Here is a 22098-nt window from a genome sequence, read left to right as displayed (position 1 = left end):
AATTTCCGTTAAGATTAAAAAGTGGCTTTGCTCAAATATTTGAACCGTTTATATACGTTATAAAATTTATGAATGTGATAAACGGTCACTTCAAAACGTTAAGTCACTTAATCCAAATATTAAACTTTATGATAATATGAAAACTCGTTCGAATAGAAATTCATTGAACATTCGTTCGAAAACACGAGTTATTAATCCAAAAAATTTTATAAAGACAAGCCAAAAATTAACAAAAATTAATTCAGAAAGATCAAACCAAAAAAAGATTCCAGCTCCATTACAATCACTCGAAAACATAATTTTTGAATTAACAGAAGATAATTTCGAATTATCGACTCAAACCGTAATGAAGTTTTTTAGTGATATTTTTCCATATTCATTTAATATTTTAATTAGTAGATTAATATATAGTGCTTTTATATCTCAAAGGAAAGAAGTAAATTTATATTTAAGTTTTTTAAAATTTATTGAGTTAAAAGAAGAAAACATTCAATGTTATAAGATAATATATGTTTTCGAAAGATATTTAATTAAGTTAAAAACACAAGAATCAAATTATTTACTTAATAAAATGATTGAACATGAATTCATTCAACCAGATTTTATAGGAGAAAAGAAATCATTCTATTTTGCACATTATTATTCAAAAGAAGAAATTCTTCAATTAAAACATCTTGATTCACAACAGCAATTACAATTAGATTTTATTAATAATTATGAGGAACATTCAAAGAATGAATGGGAATTACATAAGAAATATATTAAAGAAGGACATAATCCAAATGAAATTGCGAAAATCATTCGAAATGATGAAATCGAAAAACTTCAAGAAATATCATCACAAACAAACTTTAATTTTAATCAAACAATTGAACCATCACTTTATGAAAGATGTTCAATTATTAATAAAGAAAATGTTACATTAATTGATTATGCAGCATTTTTTTCTTCAGTTAAATGTTTTAAATATTTACTTATGAATGGCGCTAAAGTAGAAAACACAGGTAAATATGCAGTTGTAGGCGAAAATGTAGAAATCATTCATTTATGTGAACAAAACCATTCATCATTTGAAGATGCATATGAAACAGCAATTGAATTTCATCGAAATGATATCTTTAAATATCTTTATGAAAACAAAATTACTGAAATTAATGATTTAAATAAATTTGGAATTCTTAGCTTAAAACATAATAATTTCAAAAATTTTATATATTTAAAATCAGTTGGATTAAAAATAAGCAATGATATTCTTAGAAAAGCAATAAAAATTGGGAATTTATTCTTTCTCAATCGTTATATTAAAAACAAGCAATATTTTTCAAATTAGTTCTTGAACAAAACAATTTTGATAGATCATCAAATAACATTTATTTAATCAATTTTATATTTGTTTTTATATCTTTATGTTTCATAAAATTTTTTTTAATTTATTTAAATTATTTAATACACAACTTTTAAATGCAGCAAAAAAAGGATATGTTGAAACAGTACAATGGCTTGTTAAACAACAAGGAATTAATGTTAATCATTTTGATATCTGAATTCATAATTTTATGATTAAATTAATTATTTCATATTTATAACAATTATTTGAAACTGCACTTGAAAATGCGTCTAAAAATAACCATATCAAAATAGTTAAAATATTTCTGAATTGCAAAGGTATTGATATTAATGCTAAAAGCGTTTATTTGTTTTATTTGATATTTATTTTGATAATTTAATATTTCGAAATAATATTTGAAAATTATTTATATTATTTAATACAGCACTTATTGTTGCATCTTCAAATGGTCATACAGAAATCGTTAAATTACTTCTTGAACAAGAAGGAATTGATATTAATTATAAAAATATTTATTTGTTTTGTTTAAAATTTATTATAATAATTTGATATTTCAAAATAATATTTGGAAATTATTTAAATTATTTCAAACAGCACTTATTGTTGCATCTTCAAATGGTCATACAGAAATAGTTAAATTACTTCTTGAACAAGAAAGAATTGATATTAATACTAAAAGTAATTATTTGTTTTGTTTAAAATTTATTTTAATAATTTTTGATTTTAAAAGAATATTTGGAAATTATTTTAAATGTTTAATACAGCACTTATGTGCGGATCTCAAAAAGGTTATATCGAAATAGTTAAATTACTTCTTGAACAAGAAGGAATTGAAATTAATACTAAAAGTAATTATTTGTTTTATTTAATATCTATTTTAATAATTTTGGATTTCAAAATAATATTTGGAAATTATTTAAATTATTTAGAACAGTACTTATGTGTGGATCTCAAAAAGGTTATATCGAAATAGTTAAATTACTTCTTGAACAAGAAGGAATTGATATTAATGCTAAAGATATTTATTTGTTTTATTTAAAATTTATTTTGATAATTTGATATTTTAAAATAATATTTGGAAATTATTTATATTATTTAATACAGCACTTATATTAGCATCTGATAAAGGTCATACAGAAATAGTTAAAATACTTCTTGAACAAGAAGGAATTGATATTAATGCTAAAAGCGTTTATTTGTTTTATTTGATATTTATTTTGATAATTTAATATTTCGAAATAATATTTGAAAATTATTTATATTATTTAATACAGCACTTATTATTGCATCTGAAAAAGGTCATACAGAAATAGTTAAATTACTTCTTGAACAAGAAGGAATTGATATTAATTATAAAAATATTTATTTGTTTTGTTTAAAATTTATTATAATAATTTAATATTTCAAAATAATATTTGAAAATTATCTAAATTATTTGTAACAGCACTTATGTTAGCATCTAAATCAGAAATAGTTAAATTACTTCTTGAACAAGAAGGAATTAATATTAATGCTAAAGGTATTTATATACTTTATTTAAAATATATTTTTATAATTTTTTATTTCAATAATATATTTGGAAATTATTTAAATTATATGATACAGCACTTATTTGGGCATCTTTGAATGGTCATACAGAAATAGTTAAATTACTTCTTGAACAAGAAGGAATTGATATTAATGCTAAAAATATTTATTTGTTTTATTTTATATTTATTTTAATAATTTAAAATTTCAAAATAATATTTGAAAATTATTTAAATTATTTGTAACAGCACTTATATTAGCATCTGATAAAGGTCATACAGAAATAGTTAAAATACTTATTGAACAAGAAGGAATTGATATTAATGCTAAAAATATTTATTTGTTTTATTTCAAATTTGTTTTAATAATTTTATATTTCAAAATAATATTTGAAAATTATCTAAATTATTTGTAACAGCACTTATGTATGCATCTTATAAAGGTAATACAGAAATAGTTAAATTACTTCTTGAACAAAAAGAAATTAATATTAATGCTAAAAATATTTATTTGTTTTGTTTAAAATTTGTTATAATATTTTGATATTTCAAAATAATATTTGGAAATTATCTAAATTATTTGTAACAGCACTTATGTTAGCATCTAAATCAGAAATAGTTAAATTACTTCTTGAACAAAAAGAAATTAATGTTAACGCTAAAGATATCTTTGTTTTATAAAAGAAAATGATAAATCTCATTTAGTGATAGAAACAAGAAAAATGATAATAGACTCCAAAACAGAGGTACTTAAAATATTTTACAATATTATTTGTTAAATCCGGAATAATTATGTTATATTTTATTTTGATAAATATCCAATCATAAATAAATTATAAAATAATATATGATGTATTTTCTATTTAATTTTCTGAGTCATGGTTGAATCAGATATCGATTTCATAGTATCTGTGAATTTTTTTGTTAAAGTTGATATCTTCATTATCTTCATTTATATAAAATATGATCGATTAACAATATATTAATTCAGGAATATCGATTTGAATAGTGAGGCGTTTGTCAATAATGATTCTTTTTTATATTTTCTATCATGACCATATAGTCGGTCTTGAATTTTTCGATCAAAAACACCAATTTGTGAGATGAACGACATCATTTGATTCAAAAAGTTCACTAAATTGTAAATAATTTAATTTATTTTTTATTTTTCAATGAGCATAAAAATAATTCAGCAGTTTAAATTCATAGTTAGGCTGGCTCATAAAAAATGAAAATTGAATTTCATAAATTTAATCAAACATATGATTTTGATTATTTTTAAGATATCAGTTTGTTAATTATACAAATATTTCAGTATTTTGAAATCGATGTTTCATTTTTCCAGCAACTCTTCAATTTTATCAGAAACGTTTCTTTAGTCTGCTTTCTGCTAAAATCCCAATCACTCTTTGGAAGTTGTTTATACTTTTGGCCCATCAAATGTTTTGTCATACCACATCGCAATCAAATTACATTTCGGACAAATTGTTTATTATTAGCGAAACAAAGTTGGTTCACAATATTCAATTTAGCAAAGTCCAATTTTCTGACAAATATTGATACTTGACATTCCACTCAAAATCATATTGTAAATTGGTGTAAAGTAGTTTCCGACCATTGAAGTGCATATTCCCTTTCCAATTACAGGAATCTTCGTACAAAGTTCACTCACAATCTTTTTGACACTTTCTGCTTTTGATGAGACATCAACGATTGTCTTCATGCCGTTGACAACGTTCTTGCATATGACACATGCAGATGCGTTATCCAAGCCATCCGGAATTTCGACATAAGCAATTTCATCATCACCTTCATCGATGGAATTTCCTTTGCAATAGCCTAATTTAGAGCAGATCTTTGATTGTGATAACTTTTGTCCAAGCCATGTCATTATTGGGCCGACACACGATCCAACAATTGTTCTGCAAAGTCCGGCGCCAACTCCACTGGAGATTGCTCCGCACGCTGATGTTGCTGCGGCTTTAACTACAGCTTGGACAAGACTGTTCTTCATTGCGGCTGAGACAAATCCAACAGCTTTCTTACAAATAGCACAGTTGTCGGCATTGCTAAGTCCTAGTGGAAGTTCAATGTCTGTTACATAGTCATTTTCGTCCATTTCGAGATATAATTCGAGATATGCATCATCATTGTCATCATTTGATTGGCATAATTTAAGTTTGCTGCAGATTTCAGTGGTGCTTAATTTATCGTTGACCCATGTTATAAGCTTTGGAAGATATTTACCGACAATTGAGTTGCAGAAATCACGACCAATCTTGGGGAACTTGGAACATAGTTTTTTGGCTTGTTCGGTAATCTCGGTTTGGCTTTGAGTGCTAGAAATAACCTTGGATATAGCTGTAACAAGGTGCTTGCATATTGAACAAGCAATTCCATTTTCAAGTCCTTCTGGGATTATGATGTAATCAGCTTCAAAATCATTACTCTCTTCACAAAGTCTTAGCGCAGCGCAGATATCAGCTTTGCTATAGTCTGCTATTATTAAAGAAATAACCTTCTTAATGTAATCCTCAACGATTGTTACGCAAAGACTTTTAGCAGAATCAATACTGAAACTATCGCACTGTTTCAAAGCGAGATCATAAAATTCGGATTCGATTAATGGATCATACAAGAGTTCAATAATTCCTGATATTACATTCTTGCAGACTGCACATGCATCTATATTGGAGAGGCCCTTTGGAACTGGGATTGGTTCAAGCTCTGTTGAACATAATGCGTTTACCAAAAGAAGAGCGAGCATCTTGATTTTATAACAATTTGATTCAATGCATCAGCTGTCATTTGACAAATTTTCATAACATTCAAATGATGGCACTATGCCAGGGAATGACAATGAAATTGTATACTTTATCGAAAAGCAAAACAACGATCAATAAAGCATACAATATGAAATTATGCGGATGGTATGAGAATAATTGAAGAAAAATGGAGAAAAAACAAAAAATAAAACAAAATAAGGTTATTCTTGAATGCTACTCTTTATTATTACGATTTTTGCTTAACGGAAATAAAATGTTCAAAATTTTAAATTTAAAAAACAATTTTGAGCTCAAAATATCGATATTTGCTAAACTTATGGCGGAAATTACCTCCACATTGCTTACCAAAAATTTAAAAAAATCAGATAAAACAATGAAAACTTTAATAATTTACAAATTGATGCTTTTCTAAGTGAAAAAATTTATTTTTTGTAAATAAATTTTCTTTAATTACTTGATTTTGGGAAACATGTCCAATAATTCCTTTAGCTGATGTATTTCATATGTTGGCTTTATATTTGGATCAACAGGTCGATTGTGTCGATTGAACCATACAGTCGGAATTCCAGCGTTGATTCCTCCTTGTATATCAGAAGTGAGGCTATCGCCAATGATTATTGTTTTCCTTATTGATTCATCGTCGAAATTGAGAATCTGAAAAACTTTATCAAAAAATTCTTTTTGTGGCTTATTTGAATTGAGTTCTTCGGAGCAAAACACAGCTTCAAATAACCCTTCTTCTTTATGAGCTGTAAATCGACCTTTTTGAACATCTTTTACTCCATTGGTTACAATATAAATATGATATCCACGTGACTTTAACTCGAGAAGTACTTCGCGGCTTTGGTCGTAAAGAATTCCAAATTGAGATAAATATTTTAAAAAGTGATCCGAAATAACTGAAGGATCCAAGTTAGTAGAGCCTATTTCGTTTAGGAAATTTTCAAACCTCTTAACTTTGAGTGCCTGGATGGTGATTTTACCTTGCTCGAAAAGAGACCAGACTTGATTATTCCATTTCTGATAAATGGATTGCGTGCCTTCTGGAAGTTTAAATTCATCCCAAAGCATTGTTATTGCTTTGTCTTCACTTGCTTTAAAGTCATATAATGTGCCATCTGCATCGAATAATAAGTTTTCATACATTGGTCAAGAGAAATTATCAGTTTTTAAATAATGTTGTCAATTTTGCCATAAAAACAAAAGCTTTTTGCAACTTTAATGGTTGAAATTAAAACAATCAACTAATAAAAACAAATAATTCAGCTTTAATAATTATTGAAAGATTGGGTTTTAATAATGAGAATGAATTATTAACCAAATATTCAATTGAAATTAATGTAGGATATACATATGTAAAAACACAAAAATCATGATACCTGACATAAATAATCAAAAAGCGAAATGATCTTGTACAGTATATTTTGATTTGATTGACTCATTGGCTATTTTCTTTGTTTAAATTTTAATTATAAAATATACATCCTACCTTCAGACCGTTGAAGAATCAAATAATAATTAAAGCGCAAAATGTGGAAAAACACTTAATGATTAATCCACGATAATAAATTCAGTAAAAAGTGCCATTGTTACAGTCAAAAATTTTACAGTAAAATCTGTTTTGAATTGTTTGCGCGCAACTTTTCCAGAACAAAAAAAAGATGGTTGAAGGAGAAGTTCCACATTTTAAAGTAGTGCTTCTTGGTGACCCTGAAACGGGGAAAACATCTCTTGCAAACAGATGGGTGACAGATGCATTTCCAACAACACAAAAACAAACAGTAGGTAGCAATCACTTAAGAAAGAGACTGATTCTTGACGCATATGGCCCAACAGATATTCACGTTTGGGATACTGCTGGTCAAGACTATCAGTCATTTATGCCAATATATGCAAAAGGAGCATCCTTTGTAATTATTGTCGTGTCAATAACAAACAAAAATTCTTTTGATTCAATTCAACGGTGGGTAAAAAATGTTAATGAAAACTCTAAAAAACATCCTCCGATGGCATTAGCGGTTAACAAAATTGATAAAACAGATTCTGCTGTTCTTACAGAAAGCGAAATTCACTCAGAGTATGATAGCCTCTTCGAAATTATATTTTTTGTTTCTGCTCTTTCTGGTAAAGATGTTGATAATTTATTTTCGTATGCTGCAATTGAGTCTTTTAAATTCGCAGGTGCAAACTTCGAGAGACAGCAACCAGAACTGAGTAAGTCAGAACAAAAAAAACATAAGTGTTTTATATCTTAATTTCTGTTATTTAACATTTTATTAAACGTTTAAATGATATTTCTCTTCTATTGGTTTGGTGATATTAAAAAGCGTAATTTTTTTTGTTTAAAAAATATTTATCGTGTGATATGCGATGGTAAGTTTAGAGCCATCATGATAACAATGAATTGATGAATGAAAACTAGTCGTAACGGAGGCATCTGTATTGTTTTTATATTCAAAAGTACCGAAAATGATAATTTGATACCATTGTTTAGCTGCTTGGATTGGTTGAACATCATACTTAGAAACATAAAACTTTAACCCTGGAGTGGCTTGTAGGAATTCTTTTATTGAAGTTGCTGAAGATAACACTATTGGTTTTGAAAACATGAAATAAAAATTAGAACCTTTATTGTATAATTGATCTATTATTTCTGCATTAGGGTTTGATAATACAGAGAAGACTTTTCCGATAAAAGGAGTGAAATCCTGTGCTTTTATCATCTTTAAATATTTTAACGGTTTTTAGGTATGCTTGCTTTCCTTACCAAAAAGGTAATTTTGGGAATATTTTCTACAATTAAACTATAAAAAAAACTAAACTACAAATTTGCCTAATTGCGTTAAGTGATCACTGTTTCAATTAAAAAATTTATCTTTGTTTTTTTATCTTGTATTTTGATATTTTAATTGACTGTTTAATTAAATGGAAATACATAGAATTTTCCATATATAAAAACACTTATTTTTAAAAACAAAAACCGATTGAAAACATTTAGAGAGAAAGAATTATGTCAATTCATCATATACACTTAAAAGTCCTGTCTTTTTCCTGTTCATAAATATCATAAAGCATGGAATTATTTCACCGAACAATTGTCCAATGGTTGTATTTACGTAGCTGTCAATACCAAATAATTTATTTTCGTCATCTTTACTAGAGAAAAGGAAATAATATATAGCAGTTGACAATGACCGGCAAATTAGTGAAATAACCAAAACAATTGACATTACCATCAAAAGAGACGCAGAAGATTTGAGATTACATAATGGTTTCTTTAGTTTGCGTATAATATCAATACAGAATATGGAAATTATAATTGCTGATATTAAATCTCTTGAAATTGCTAACCACATTTCAATGATATGAAATGATTTTTCATTCAAAAAGAAAATGCAAAACATGAAAGTTGAGCCTAAACATCCAATCCCGACACCAACGGCAGCTGACCAGATACCTATTTTCTGGAAATAATCTGACGAATCGTTTAATAGTAAATTAACTGATATTGAACACCAAAGGAAAAACATTAAAACGTAAGAAACAGTCATAAAATAACCAGGAATTCCACAAAATATTGATGAAAAACGTTGTTGAGATTTTTCCAAATAAATCAATATAAACCATACTAAATATCCAACGCACCTTAGGAACATAGCAATCAGAAAGGCAATTTGAGAAGTTTGATATCCTGGGAGTTTTGGTGTTAAACTTCTTAAATCTGGTAATACTCTAGAAAAATAAACTGCGAATAGAGCAAGGAAGACAACTGCAAAAAGTCCATATAACACAAGCCATTCTATTTTATATGGAAGTTCGGATACTTGATTTGTTGGATCCATTTATTTTTTTTGGGTCCAAAATTTCTTGAGTTCAAATTTCATCACAAACAGGTTGAAACCGTCAAAAACCTCAAAAAACGGTTTGTACAATTGTACCATGGTAAAACGATAGGAATTTCCGAACGACGATGGGTTTTTCTGTGGAAAACGATTTCCTGATCATTTAATTTGCCTATCGTTTGTCCACGGCGTCAGCATTCATAAATAAATTCTTAAAACATTTAACAGAAGAAAAAAATTTTGCATAATCAGCAATAAATGAACATCTTTCATAAAGTGATGGCTCAATTGTTTGATTAAAATCAAATTTTGTTTGTGAAGATATTTCTTGAAGTTTTTCTATTTCATCATTTCGAATTATTTTGTAATTTCATTTGGATTATTTCCTTCTTTAATTAATTTTTTATGAAATTCCCAATCATTCTTTTGGAGTATATCATGTTTTCCATAAAGTAAATTGTTTATATTTTGAAATCACTAATTTTATTTATTTCATTGATTGCGATTAAATGTTTGAAATATAATGTTTTTATACAAATTTTTGAATCGATGAAATCATTTTCTCAAGAAGATAATCAGTTTCTTGATCATAGTTTGTAATTAAAATATTCAGCAAAAGGTTCAATTATTTTGCAATCAGAATTGTTATCTGATTGCTCTTTTTTTGATCTCAAGTTCTTTTAAATAATCTAAATATATTTTATTCAAATTTCTCGCTACCAAACATGAACATACATTTGGGCAAATAATATAAATGTATATATTTTTATGGCAAAACAGAGCCAAATTTCGGCGACGATGTATTTTCTGATGTTTTAACCAACACAATTATGGTAACACCAAAATATACAGGCAATGAAACATTTGGCGTATTGGAGGTAATTAAAGACATTGCATCAGAAGGATGTCCAATCTCAACGCTTACATTAAACAAAGCAACTCATACACAAAGTAATACATATACAAATCCACATATACTCAATCAAGTACTATAGCGGAAAGTTACACATATGAATCTTCTAATACTTTTATAAGTTGTACTTCATTAAATGTATGAACTTTTTCATTTTCTCTTTTCACTAAAATTGTCTATATTCTGGCTTTCTTGTAAGTTTCGATGTCAGAAAATTCAAATTAAATAAAAAATTTTAGCGGTTATAATTTTTTCGCTGTATTTTGTTATCTTTTATATTTTTATAAGCATATTTTAGTCAACTTATTTTGTGATTTACAAAAAATGGATTTTATGCACACAAAAAAAAGATATTTTCATTTTGTTTATGTGCAATTCTCTTTGTTATCTTCAAATCTTTCCACAATGCATTTGAATGAAAGATTCCATAGATTAACTACAGCAAACAGTTTATTCTCTGATTGGACAACATCAACAAAAATATTATTTTGTTTCTAATTTTTCCGCATTAACTTTCTTGACTTATAGCCTTTTTTACCATCGTTTGCGTTGCTTGTGGTAATGACGAAGAGTTTAATCTTTTCATTATAGCTCTTCCGTAACCATTATCAGCCAAAATCGCAAGAACTCTACAACAGTTTGTTCTTACTTCACTTTTCGGAGATTCCAAATAGTTGAACACATAAGGTATGATAACATTTCCGTCCAAATTTCCTTCTAATATACCATAACTTTCCAACAGCTCTTCTATTAATCTTAATCTTCCTTCGATATTTGTCCAAATTATTGGAGGCTTTGTAGTTTGGAACAAATGTTCTGTTAGCAAATCGATTCCTATATATTGATTATCTATAATCCAATGCGCAAACTTAAATATTATCATTGACGTTTTATCTTTCCGTCCTCCAATACGTTTTAATATCATATTCATATGTGGCTCAATCGCTGAACGTAATGTGTCACCAGAAAATTTGATGCTATCAGCTAAGCTCATTAATTCTTCAAGCGATGTGGAAAACACTTTCATCACTTGTTCTTTTAAGCGATGTCGTAACATATGACAAAATCGTACAAACAATGATTGTTGCAAACTTCCTTTTGCTTCGCGTATACAATTAGATAAGTTAATAATCCCAGAAACTCGACTATTAACATTCTTGGAATAAAAGTCAATAACAAATTCAGGTCCAAAATGTTCAATAAATAATTCGGCTTCTTTACGTTGAGTTGGATCAAGAATATCACTTTCAACATATGTACTTTGTTCTTCAATAGTATCAGGTTCAACTACTGAATATGTGTTTTGTGAATTTGCATTCGCGTTTTTACGTTTTTCTTCAGATGGATTTGGTGCATCAAGAAATCGCTCAAAATCATATTCACCATTTGGCGCTGGTTTAATCACACGTTTGTCAGGATCTGAAACATCTTTACTATCATCAACATAAGGAAATTGTTCTTCATTCCTTTGGCGTGCGTTGGATACATCGCTTGGCAAATAACCGTCGTCGATGATGTGCGAATCCAAAGAATCTTCTTGAATCGAAGGCAAACGACGCTGTACTGGTGGGGAGTCTTCTTGGAAGTAATTATATGATGGTGCTTCACGTGGCGGTGGTGAATTATCAATGATACTTGGTCGGATATGATCATCTTTTGATTGGAAATCAGGTTGATTAATGGAATCAGGATTACATATCCTGTCTATTTGACGTTTGATACTTTCAGCAAGACGATATTGTTCCTTACGAATGGCTTCTTCTTTTTGTCTTTGGAGATCTCGAATTATTTCTCGGTTCTTTTGGAGATTGTCAATCTGAGATTTAAGATTGTAGGCAGTCATATAATCTTCACGTGCAATGGCTTCTTGTTTAAGTTGCTCAAGTCTTGAGATTTCGGAATCTTCATATTTATCAAAATGACCCATAACAAAAACAGATGCAAGACCAACTTGCTCAGCTTTATTAAATTTATTTTGATATACTGATGTGATTTGTAATTTTAAATATCGTACTGAAATTGATTGAAGATGTGCACATTGTACTTCACGCGCTTTAAAATTATTTTGTTGATTATCTGAAAATTGGAATGAATCGATTAATTCAAATTTTGCTTTTCGATAATTTGGTGCATCTTTGGCAAAAAAGATATTAATGTTTGAAGCAATTTTTGTTTGATGTGAAATAAATCGTATTTGCGTAACCAAGGCTTCACTACCAAAATCAAATATAATTTCTTGAGGCATTTTTGAGTTCGGATTTGAAATCCATCCATCTGAATATGGATTTGAATTGATTAAGTTAAATGCGGGATTTTCTTCAGTTTCACTTGTAACATATGGTATCGTGAATTCAAGTGGATTATTTTGAATTTTAGCCATTTAGTTTGTTGTGTGCGTTTAAAATTTTATAGAAAACTGCGGCTGTATCAACTAACGGCCAATAAACGGTTTTATTCAGGGTTCCGTATTGGTTGCAATTAGATCTTTTATTCAAAATTCATTTAATCCTCTACCTAAAGCCATTTAGTCTGTATGTACTAAATTTTTTAATATTCAAAATATTATATTAGGCCTAATATCAGATATCATATATAGAATGTAATAAAACGCTCAAAGTTAATGAAGAAAATGGTAATTTGACAAGTTACAAAGATATAAAAAATATTTATTTGTTGAGCAAAAAGTTCAAATCGTTAAAAATGACGAATTATCTAAATGGAATCAATTAACAGAAGTACATATTGGTTTATGAGTTAAAACAATATGTGATTTTACTTTTTCATCAAGTTCAAATTTATTTTATGTTTCTATTGGTGAAGATTTGATTTCATTTGGATCTAATACATTTTCATCATGTTCTCATTTAACTACGATTAAAATAAAAAGTATTATTAATAACATTGGTTCACATGCTTTTTTTAGTTGTCCTTAAAATATAATAAAATGGCTTCTTTCGCATACCATTGCTTACGTGAGCACAGTTTTATACGAGTACTCGATCCTTCATTATTCCACTTACTACTCGTCGGACAATGTATTTTTCACACAAAATGATACTAAATCCAATTCGCCTACTTTTGATCATTACTGGTACAGTGTGTTTCTCTTCCATCACAAGAAAAAGGTAGATGAAAGCTATCGGAAAAATCTATGCAATCAAAGAGTGAAATAGATGAAGACGTAGTAAACGAAGCAAATGTAGCAATTGCTAACAGGAAACAGAACAGTTGATCTGAGCAGTGATATAAAAATAATTATCATGAGGAAATCTATATATGAGTTTTATTTTCATGAATTCAAAACATATATGAAAATCTCAGATTTCTCAGATAATCTCCACAACTGTTTCATAAAATTTTTTGATGTTAACATTGAAACAATAAAAATATTATATTGTTTTTTTATTGAAGATCTTGGAGAAAACTTATATTTTTGGATTATCATAATTTAAACAAGAACAAGTTTACTGTGAAATTTTAAAATAAATATTACACGGAATTTTTTGTAAGAAATTGATTTCAATCAAGATTTTTACACAAACCTTAGAACTAGGATGATTTATTAATACACATAGTAATAAGTTATTTTAGTTTTTTTTAGAATAAAAGAGAAAAGAACTTATACATTTTTATTTATTAACATGTTAATAAGCGAAGAACTTCAACGACTTGAGAATGATGTCTGGATTTAGCAGAAAAAAGTTCTGTATGAAATAATTTATGTGAATTCCAAAAAAAGCATTCGTAATTAAGTTGGATAAACATCACTTTGAAATCAACAAAAAAGTATTTTTCAATTTGACATTGATTCCTTTTTGTTCAAGAAGTAGTTTAACTATTTCTGTATTACCGTTTTCGGATGCATAAATAAGTGCTGTATTAAATAATTTTAATAATTTCCAAATATTATTTTGTAATATCAAATTATTAAAATAAATTTTAAATAAATCAAATAAATATTTTTAGCATTAATATCAATTCCTTCTTGTTCAAGAAGTAATTTAACTATTTCTGGATAATTACTTACAGATGCATTCATCAGTGCTGTATTAAATAATTTTAATAATTTCCAAATATTATTTTGAGATATCAAATTATTAAAATAAATATCAAATAAAACAAATAAATATCTTTAGCATTAATATCAATTCCTTTTTGTTCAAGAAGTAATTTAACTATTGCTAATTTCCCACATATTGATGCCCATATAAGTGCTGTTTTAAATAATTTAAATAATTTCCAAATATTATTTTGAAATATTAAATTATTAAAAAAAATATTAAATAAAACAAATAAATATTTTGAGCATTAATATCAATTCCTTCTTGTTCAAGAAGTAATTTAACTATTTCTGTATAACCATTTTCAGATGCTAAAATAAGTGCTGTATAAAATAATTTAAATAATTTCCAAATATTATTTTGAAATATCAAATTATTATAATAAATATCAAATAAAACAAATAAATATCTTTAGCATTAATATCAATTCCTTCTTGTTCAAGAAGTATTTTAACTATTTCTGTATGACCTTTATCAGATGCTAATATAAGTGCTGTATTAAATAATATAAATAATTTCCAAATATTATTTTAAAATATCAAATTATCAAAATAAATTTTAAATAAAACAAATAAATATCTTTAGCATTAATATCAATTCCTTCTTGTTCAAGAAGTATTTTAACTATTTCTGTATGACCATTTGAAGATGCAACAATAAGTGCTGTTTGAAATAATTTAAATAATTTCCAAATATTATTTTGAAATATCAAATTATTATAATAAATTTTAAACAAAACAAATAAATATTTTTATAATTAATATCAATTCCTTCTTGTTCAAGAAGTAATTTAACGATTTCTGTATGACCATTTGAAGATGCATCAATAAGAGATGTGTTAAATAATTTAAATAATTTCCAAATATTATTTCGAAATATTAAATTATCAAAATAAATATCAAATAAAACAAATAAACGCTTTTAGCATTAATATCAATACCTTTGCAATTCAGAAATATTTTAACTATTTTGATATGGTTATTTTTAGACGCATTAACAAGTGCAGTTTCAAATAATTGTTATAAATATGAAATAATTAATTTAATCATAAAATTATGAATTCAGATATCAAAATGATTAACATTAATTCCTTGTTGTTTAACAAGCCATTGTACTGTTTCAACATATCCTTTTTTTGCTGCATTTAAAAGTTGTGTATTAAATAATTTAAATAAATTAAAAAAAATTTTATGAAACATAAAGATATAAAAACAAATATAAAATTGATTAAATAAATGTTATTTGATGATCTATCAAAATTGTTTTGTTCAAGAACTAATTTAATGATCTCATAATTTCGTGTTGAACATGGATAACTATATATGATTGAAAAATATTGCTTGTTTTTAATATAACGATTGAGAAAGAATAAATTCCCAATTTTTATTGCTTTTCCAAGAATATCATTGCTTATTTTTAATCCAACTGATTTTAAATATATAAAATTTTTGAAATTATTATGTTTTAAGCTAAGAATTCCAAATTTATTTAAATCATTAATTTCAGTAATTTTGTTTTCATAAAGATATTTAAAGATATCATTTCGATGAAATTCAATTGCTGTTTCATATGCATCTTCAAATGATGAATGGTTTTGTTCACATAAATGAATGATTTCTACATTTTCGCCTACAACTGCATATTTACCTGTGTTTTCTACTTTAGCGCCATTCATAAGTAAATATTTAAAACATTTAACTGAAGAAAAAAATGCTGCATAATCAATTAATGTAACATTTTCTTTATTAATAAATGAACATCTTTCATAAAGTGATGGTTCAATTGTTTGATTAAAATCAAAATTACTTTGTGATGATATTTCTTGAAGTTTTTCGATTTCATCATTTCGAATGATTTTCGCAATTTCATTTGGATTATGTCCTTCTTTAATATATTTCTTATGTAATTCCCATTCATTCTTTGAATGTTCCTCATAATTATTAATAAAATCTAATTGTAATTGCTGTTGTGAATCAAGATGTTTTAATTGGCTATCTTATAACATTGAATGTTTTCTCACCTTTTTATTAATCTATAGCATAACAATTTGAGTTTCAATTTATAATTCACATATCCGAAAGAACGCATAAAATTGTATTTAAACAAAAATTTCTAAATAATATTTTTACAAATACATATTATTGAAGAATCCCATCAATTCGTTATATTTTTCTGTTTCTTTTCCATCGCATAAACATTCGGCAAAAAGTTTTGTTACATTTTCCAATCCATTTACAGCCTTCGAAGGCACCAAATCGACATTTTTCTCAATTAGTTCGCATTTTATTTTCCAAAATTTTCTTTTTTCGACAACATTTTCATTGTAACATTTTCTTTTCCTAATACAATCCAAAGGTAACATATCACCTACGCATAAGTATTCTATTTCTTCTTTATTTGTTTCTTTAGGGAAAACTTCTTCTTTAATGAAATCGTTATTACATTTATTATTTGGTGTACCAAAACAATATTTCATCGCTGCAATTTGTAACATAACAGGAAAACGTATTTCGTTATGATAATTTTCATAGTTAAAGAACGGACAATCCAAATGTTCACCTTTTGTATTATTCGGATCTTTGTTCTCTAAGATATCAAATAAATAACGTGAAAGTGTTACATAGTTGGTAACATCCGTTGGGAATTCGTTGTAGACTTGTTTGTTCTTACATAACATTGGAAATGACGTAATGATATCATTAACATTAAATGTTTGAGTGATTTGAATCCCATAACTTTCGAACTTAACATTAGGATCACAAACAGAAACATACGGCTTCGCAAATGTCGTGCAGATTTTACACGGCGCATTCACCTTTTTACAATGATATATGAAATATAAAAGTAATAACTCATTATAGATGTCGCAATTCCAAAAAGTTTCAAGACATGATTCATTAAGAATACTCGTGAAATCAAATCGATCAATATGATTGAAATCAAGAGTATGAAGAAGTGGTATAATATATTTGGGATCTTCTTTGATGAAAAAGTCATAATTAAGATCACATTGAAAAATTTGTCCTGTCGTTTGGGAAAGTGCATATCGGGGTAAGTAAGAAAAGGAACTCATCATATGAATGTCATCAGATGGAATTTTGGTTTGAATGAGATATCGTGGATTATTTCTATGATCAACTAGAAATGTGGTTATATGGGATTTGGGTGCTGCGATTATGAAGAACCCATTGATGTAAGCAGAAAATGGTAATTTAGTAAATGGTTGTAAATAAGCATAGATTGGATCAAAATTAATCCTACTTCTTGCCTTTTCTAGACGATTTTTTTCAGGATCCCCGGTTTCTACTTTTGGTAAGTAATCAAGAGGTACTTGTAAGTAATATTGTGAAAGAGGAAGAATAATAATTAAATGATTATTATTGGTAAAAAGAACACAACGCTGAGAACCATATTGTTGCTTGATATCCCTGAAGATTTTGAATTCGTCGTTTTCAGCAAGACGAAATTTGGGAAGAGTTAATTGCTTTTGCGAGGGGTTCCCCGATTTTGAATAGTCTTTCAATTGCACGTGTTTACCTTGTGAGGCACCCCTGGAAACTAACGTATAAAAGGGTGCCCCGGAAACGTAAGAAGAACGAAACGTATAAAAATCACCAATACTTTGTTGAAAAACGATTTTGAAATTGAGTCGTGCTTCATTATAAACGAGTTTATATGAACTAATTTCTTCGTTGAATGCTGTGTATACAAAAACATCCGAATCTGTTTGATTTGACCAAGAAACAATTTGTGGATAATCTGATCGCTTAGAAATTGGACAAGAAATATTATTTCCATCATTGCAATGAACAAAAATTGAACAATAATTTGTGCGAGTATCAATTCCATCCCCAAAACGCATGAGAACAATTAAAAACATTGTTCGACTTTGGTCTGCTGAAACAAAATATATTCTTTCTGGTATACGCGTCTGATAAACAACATCAAAGGTCGTAAATTTTGCTTTACAACGTATGAGTTGATCAAAAAATCGACCTCTTGAAATAATTAAAGTTGATGGTGAATCAATTATATCAGCAATGTAATACCGCGATTCTTGAGGAGAACTCCCACGTGTGCAAAAAATGGGGTAAGAAAATTTAAATGGGGAATTCGCACAATTGAGGAATTCCATTCTGTAACCCCTAGTGATGATTTGTAAACATCAGAATTTATCAGAAAAAAATTGTGAAGAAAAACGTTTAATCTTTAGCTTCATGAACTTTGATGACATCTGGTTGTGGTTCACGTGGACCAGTAATGCCTTGTGGATCATGTGCTAACATAATGAGGACGCGGATACCAACAACGGCTTGCTTCATTGGGATATGGCCAACAGCCTTTAATACATACTTTTGTGAAACATCACCACTCTTAACCATATAACCTTCACGGAATTTCATAGCAGCAGCACGAGCTGACCTCATTTTACCTGAGATAACTACTTCGCAACCACGTGCACCTGCATCCATAACAAAACGGATGATGGAATAAGCAGCACGACGAGCTGGGATACGGTTAACAAGCTTGAAACGAAGGGATTCGAGTTGGTTGAGAGCGGAAAGTCCACGGCGTTGGATACGATCGATGAAGATTTCAAGTTGGTCATCCTTAATGTGCCATCTCTTTAAAACCATCATGCGGATTTCTTGAAGGCGGCGACCATTGTTATCAACAAAGAGTTTTGTGTTGGAGGCCTTGATGATGATTTCTGTACGTGATGGTGTTGTACGAACTTCGCAACCGCCATAACCATCAGCAGCCAATTCACGTGTAAACAATTCGTTAAGTTCGGCATAGAAAAGGCCGGTTTCTATGATTCTACGAACCTTTGTGCATCGTTGTGCCTTCATTGGAAAAGGCTAACATGGTCACTTTTCGGTTGATCAGGGTACCCCAATTTTCTATTTTTTTTTTTTTTAACAAAAATGATTTTATTTGCAATGAATCAAAACTGTTTGAATAAATTTATATTAGATTTCATTAACATATTGTAGCTATATTTAGAATTTAAGAATTTCTTATATGAAAACATATTGTTTAAACAAATACACAAAAAAACAAATTAATCTAATCCTTCAGTCTCTTCAACTTCTTCATCTTTCTTGTTGAACAATCCCACTTTCTTTAAATATTCATAAATTGTTTTCATAACGGTCTCTCTTTTTGGCATCAAGGAAACAGCCATTTTTGATGTCATTTTTCCTGAAGTTTCGAACTCCTGCAGCAGGCAGTCCTTTATCATTAGGTAACTCTGTGGTGAGATTGACAGTATCCTACATATTTGGTTTTCCTCTGGATTAAGGAGCTGTCTATCGAGAGTTGTTCTAAAAGATGATTCTGTGTATGACAAAAATTCTCTGTTCCATTTATCGACAGCAGAAACTGATAGTCTATCTTCACGGACAAGTGCATCAAGTTGATTAAAGAGTGCTCCTTCACCATGAGTTGAGACACCATTCATTCGCCAATTTTTAAGCGTTTCTAATTGTTCGCGTAATCTCATTTCTTCTTCATATGATTCGATGAATGAGACAAGTTCATTCTTAGGGAGAACTTGCGCAAGAGGAAGAAGTTGTTCTTCAATTTCACGTTCTTGCTTAGTTTTCCCACCAAAAGATCTGAAATCGTGATCGAGCAAATCGTAATCTTCGGCAAACTGAGTCCGCAAATGTCGTTCCTCAAGTTGTTCATTGTATACGCGTAACGACTTAAGTTTCTTTGCAAGCGACTCTTCAGTTTCTTCGGTCTCCGAAAATGATATTGAAGATACTAATTGTTCGGCATCATTCATATATTCGACTTCAAACTCGTGTCGACGTGGCATCCATCCTGCAAACTCTGCTGGCGTAGTACGCTCTTTCTTGTTACGCTCCGCAAGATTTTTCTCATGTGATATTGACGGACGAGATTCGCGTGGAGAAGTATCAAAATCTGGTGGTGGTGGAAGAACAGACTCTTTGATGATTTTGTTTTGTGGTAGTGGAGCAATTGGCGATTCAACAAACGTATCGAAATAATGAGTTTCACATTCAACAGGAGTTTTTGTCTTAATGACATCGGAAATCTCATGCCAGTTACCAAGACCACATGATTGAATGGCGTTAAGCAGAAGAATTTCTTCTTCGGCTGTCCATCCTTTTTGAAATATTGGTTGAAGAATTGGTTCTAGAATTACAAAAGGATGCGTTTTTAGATGGCTTTGAGCTTCAGCACCTATGGAAAAGCACTCGAGGCATTGGTTAAAACCTGAGCAACGTGCACATTTCACATAGATTTCATTAGATATGTCTCTGTGACAAGTGGAACACGTGCGCACATTCAATGTTGGTGGTTTCGGCATGTCATCTGGCTTATGCCGCTTTTGCGCTTTGTGTGACATTAATTTGTTTCTTCTTTTTGGTCTGCAATTTCGAGCTCAAAAGTGTCAAAACACTTTTCATTATTCATTTTCATATCGAAAAGCCATTTATAGCTCATGGACATCTTTAACCAAGAAATGCGCATATTTCATGACTTACACATTGGTTATAGTGAAGAAATATCACGAAAACGAACTATTGCAACTTAATCAGTTAATTTCATTTTCTCACAATTCACATTTTTTTTTATTCATTATTAAGTGCTATACCTTTTGAGACAAATGCACATTGGAACAGTTGCATTAACTTTCCAATTTGTAAAAAAAAGAAGAACTTCCAAAGCATTCTTTAGTAACTAATTCTTTTCATTGTTTGCGTCCACTTCTTTCCACTGATTCACGAAGTTTTTTGATCATTCCAATTGGATCATCAGTCCTAAAGATTGCTCCAGCAACAATGCAGTTAGCGCCGGCCTCGGCAGCGGTGTCTATTGTTTGGAGATTCAGTCCGCCGTCGACTTGGATGTCGAGATTTGGACATTTTTCACGGATTGTCTTCACCTTATCCATCATGTCGTACATGAACGACTGTCCGCCGAATCCAGGCTCCACTGTCATCACAAGGATCATGTCGACTTTTTCGAGATATGGGAAAACAGAATCGATTGGAGTCTTTGGCTTGACTGCGATTGCTGCTCTCATTCCGTTGTTATGGATGTCGTTGATCAAAGCCTCGGCGTCATTTGTTGCTTCTATATGGAATGTAAATTGATGAGCTCCTGCCTTGCTCATTGGCTGGACATAAACTTCTGGCTTCTCAACCATAAGGTGCACATCGAGAAATCCGGAACATGCCTTGTGGAGAGAGCTCACAACTGGTGCACCGATTGTAAGATTTGGAACAAAATGTCCATCCATAACATCAACGTGGATCCAGTCAGCTCCGTACTTAATAACTTTGTTGCACTCTTCGCCGAGCTTTGAGAAATCGGCGGACAGAATCGATGGGCAAATTTTGGCTCTCATCAAAATAACTGAAAAAAGTAATGAGATAAACGGTTTTCACTGGCCAGCGGATGAAATTGAATACTTTACGCCAAGGTGAAACATCTCCATGGGAAAAACTTACACCTGTTTATTAATATCAGATAAGAAAAACTAATTTTTTATTGATTACATCAAAACTGTACTCTTTCGGAATATTTTATTTCGAAATATTTAATTTGTTAATTTATCAATTTGACTTCAGAACATAATAATA

At 29.0% G+C, this 22098-nt stretch overlaps 6 protein-coding genes across 6 annotated transcripts; 1 reads left to right on the top strand and 5 right to left on the bottom strand.

The window, feature by feature from the left end:
• Positions 1–4402: 4402 nt before the first annotated feature.
• On the bottom strand, positions 4403–5641 carry GO595_007649 (Saposin-like type B, region 1 family protein; the record flags this gene model as incomplete). Its single annotated transcript, XM_067921135.1, has 1 exon — positions 4403–5641. The coding sequence occupies one exon, from the start codon at positions 5639–5641 to the stop codon at positions 4403–4405; it is 1239 nt and encodes a 412-aa protein (XP_067772212.1).
• Positions 5642–7321: 1680 nt separating this feature from the next.
• Positions 7322–7915, top strand: GO595_007648 (small GTP-binding protein; the record flags this gene model as incomplete). The annotated part of the gene is made up of 1 exon (XM_067921134.1): positions 7322–7915. The coding sequence occupies one exon, from the start codon at positions 7322–7324 to the stop codon at positions 7913–7915; it is 594 nt and encodes a 197-aa protein (XP_067772211.1).
• A 3008-nt stretch (positions 7916–10923) lies between these two features.
• GO595_007647 (UvrB/uvrC motif family protein) lies at positions 10924–12795 on the bottom strand (the record flags this gene model as incomplete). Its single annotated transcript, XM_067921133.1, has 1 exon — positions 10924–12795. One exon carries the CDS (start codon positions 12793–12795, stop codon positions 10924–10926), a length of 1872 nt encoding a protein of 623 aa, XP_067772210.1.
• Positions 12796–18678: 5883 nt separating this feature from the next.
• GO595_007646 (ribosomal protein S3) lies at positions 18679–19329 on the bottom strand (the record flags this gene model as incomplete). Its single annotated transcript, XM_067921132.1, has 1 exon — positions 18679–19329. One exon carries the CDS (start codon positions 19327–19329, stop codon positions 18679–18681), a length of 651 nt encoding a protein of 216 aa, XP_067772209.1.
• A 212-nt stretch (positions 19330–19541) lies between these two features.
• Positions 19542–20858, bottom strand: GO595_007645 (Myb-like DNA-binding domain containing protein; the record flags this gene model as incomplete). The annotated part of the gene is made up of 1 exon (XM_067921131.1): positions 19542–20858. The coding sequence occupies one exon, from the start codon at positions 20856–20858 to the stop codon at positions 19542–19544; it is 1317 nt and encodes a 438-aa protein (XP_067772208.1).
• Positions 20859–21203: 345 nt separating this feature from the next.
• GO595_007644 (Ribulose-phosphate 3-epimerase) lies at positions 21204–21863 on the bottom strand (the record flags this gene model as incomplete). The annotated part of the gene is made up of 1 exon (XM_067921130.1): positions 21204–21863. One exon carries the CDS (start codon positions 21861–21863, stop codon positions 21204–21206), a length of 660 nt encoding a protein of 219 aa, XP_067772207.1.
• Positions 21864–22098: the final 235 nt, after the last annotated feature.

The sequence above is a fragment of the Histomonas meleagridis genome (genome assembly GCF_020186115.1).
Source record: "Histomonas meleagridis strain 2922-C6/04-10x chromosome Unknown contig_55, whole genome shotgun sequence".
In the NCBI taxonomy this organism is placed as follows: Eukaryota; Parabasalia; order Tritrichomonadida; family Dientamoebidae; genus Histomonas; species Histomonas meleagridis.
The sequence above is the reverse complement of the archived record's forward strand: the minus strand, read 5'-3'. Positions and strand labels throughout refer to the sequence as shown.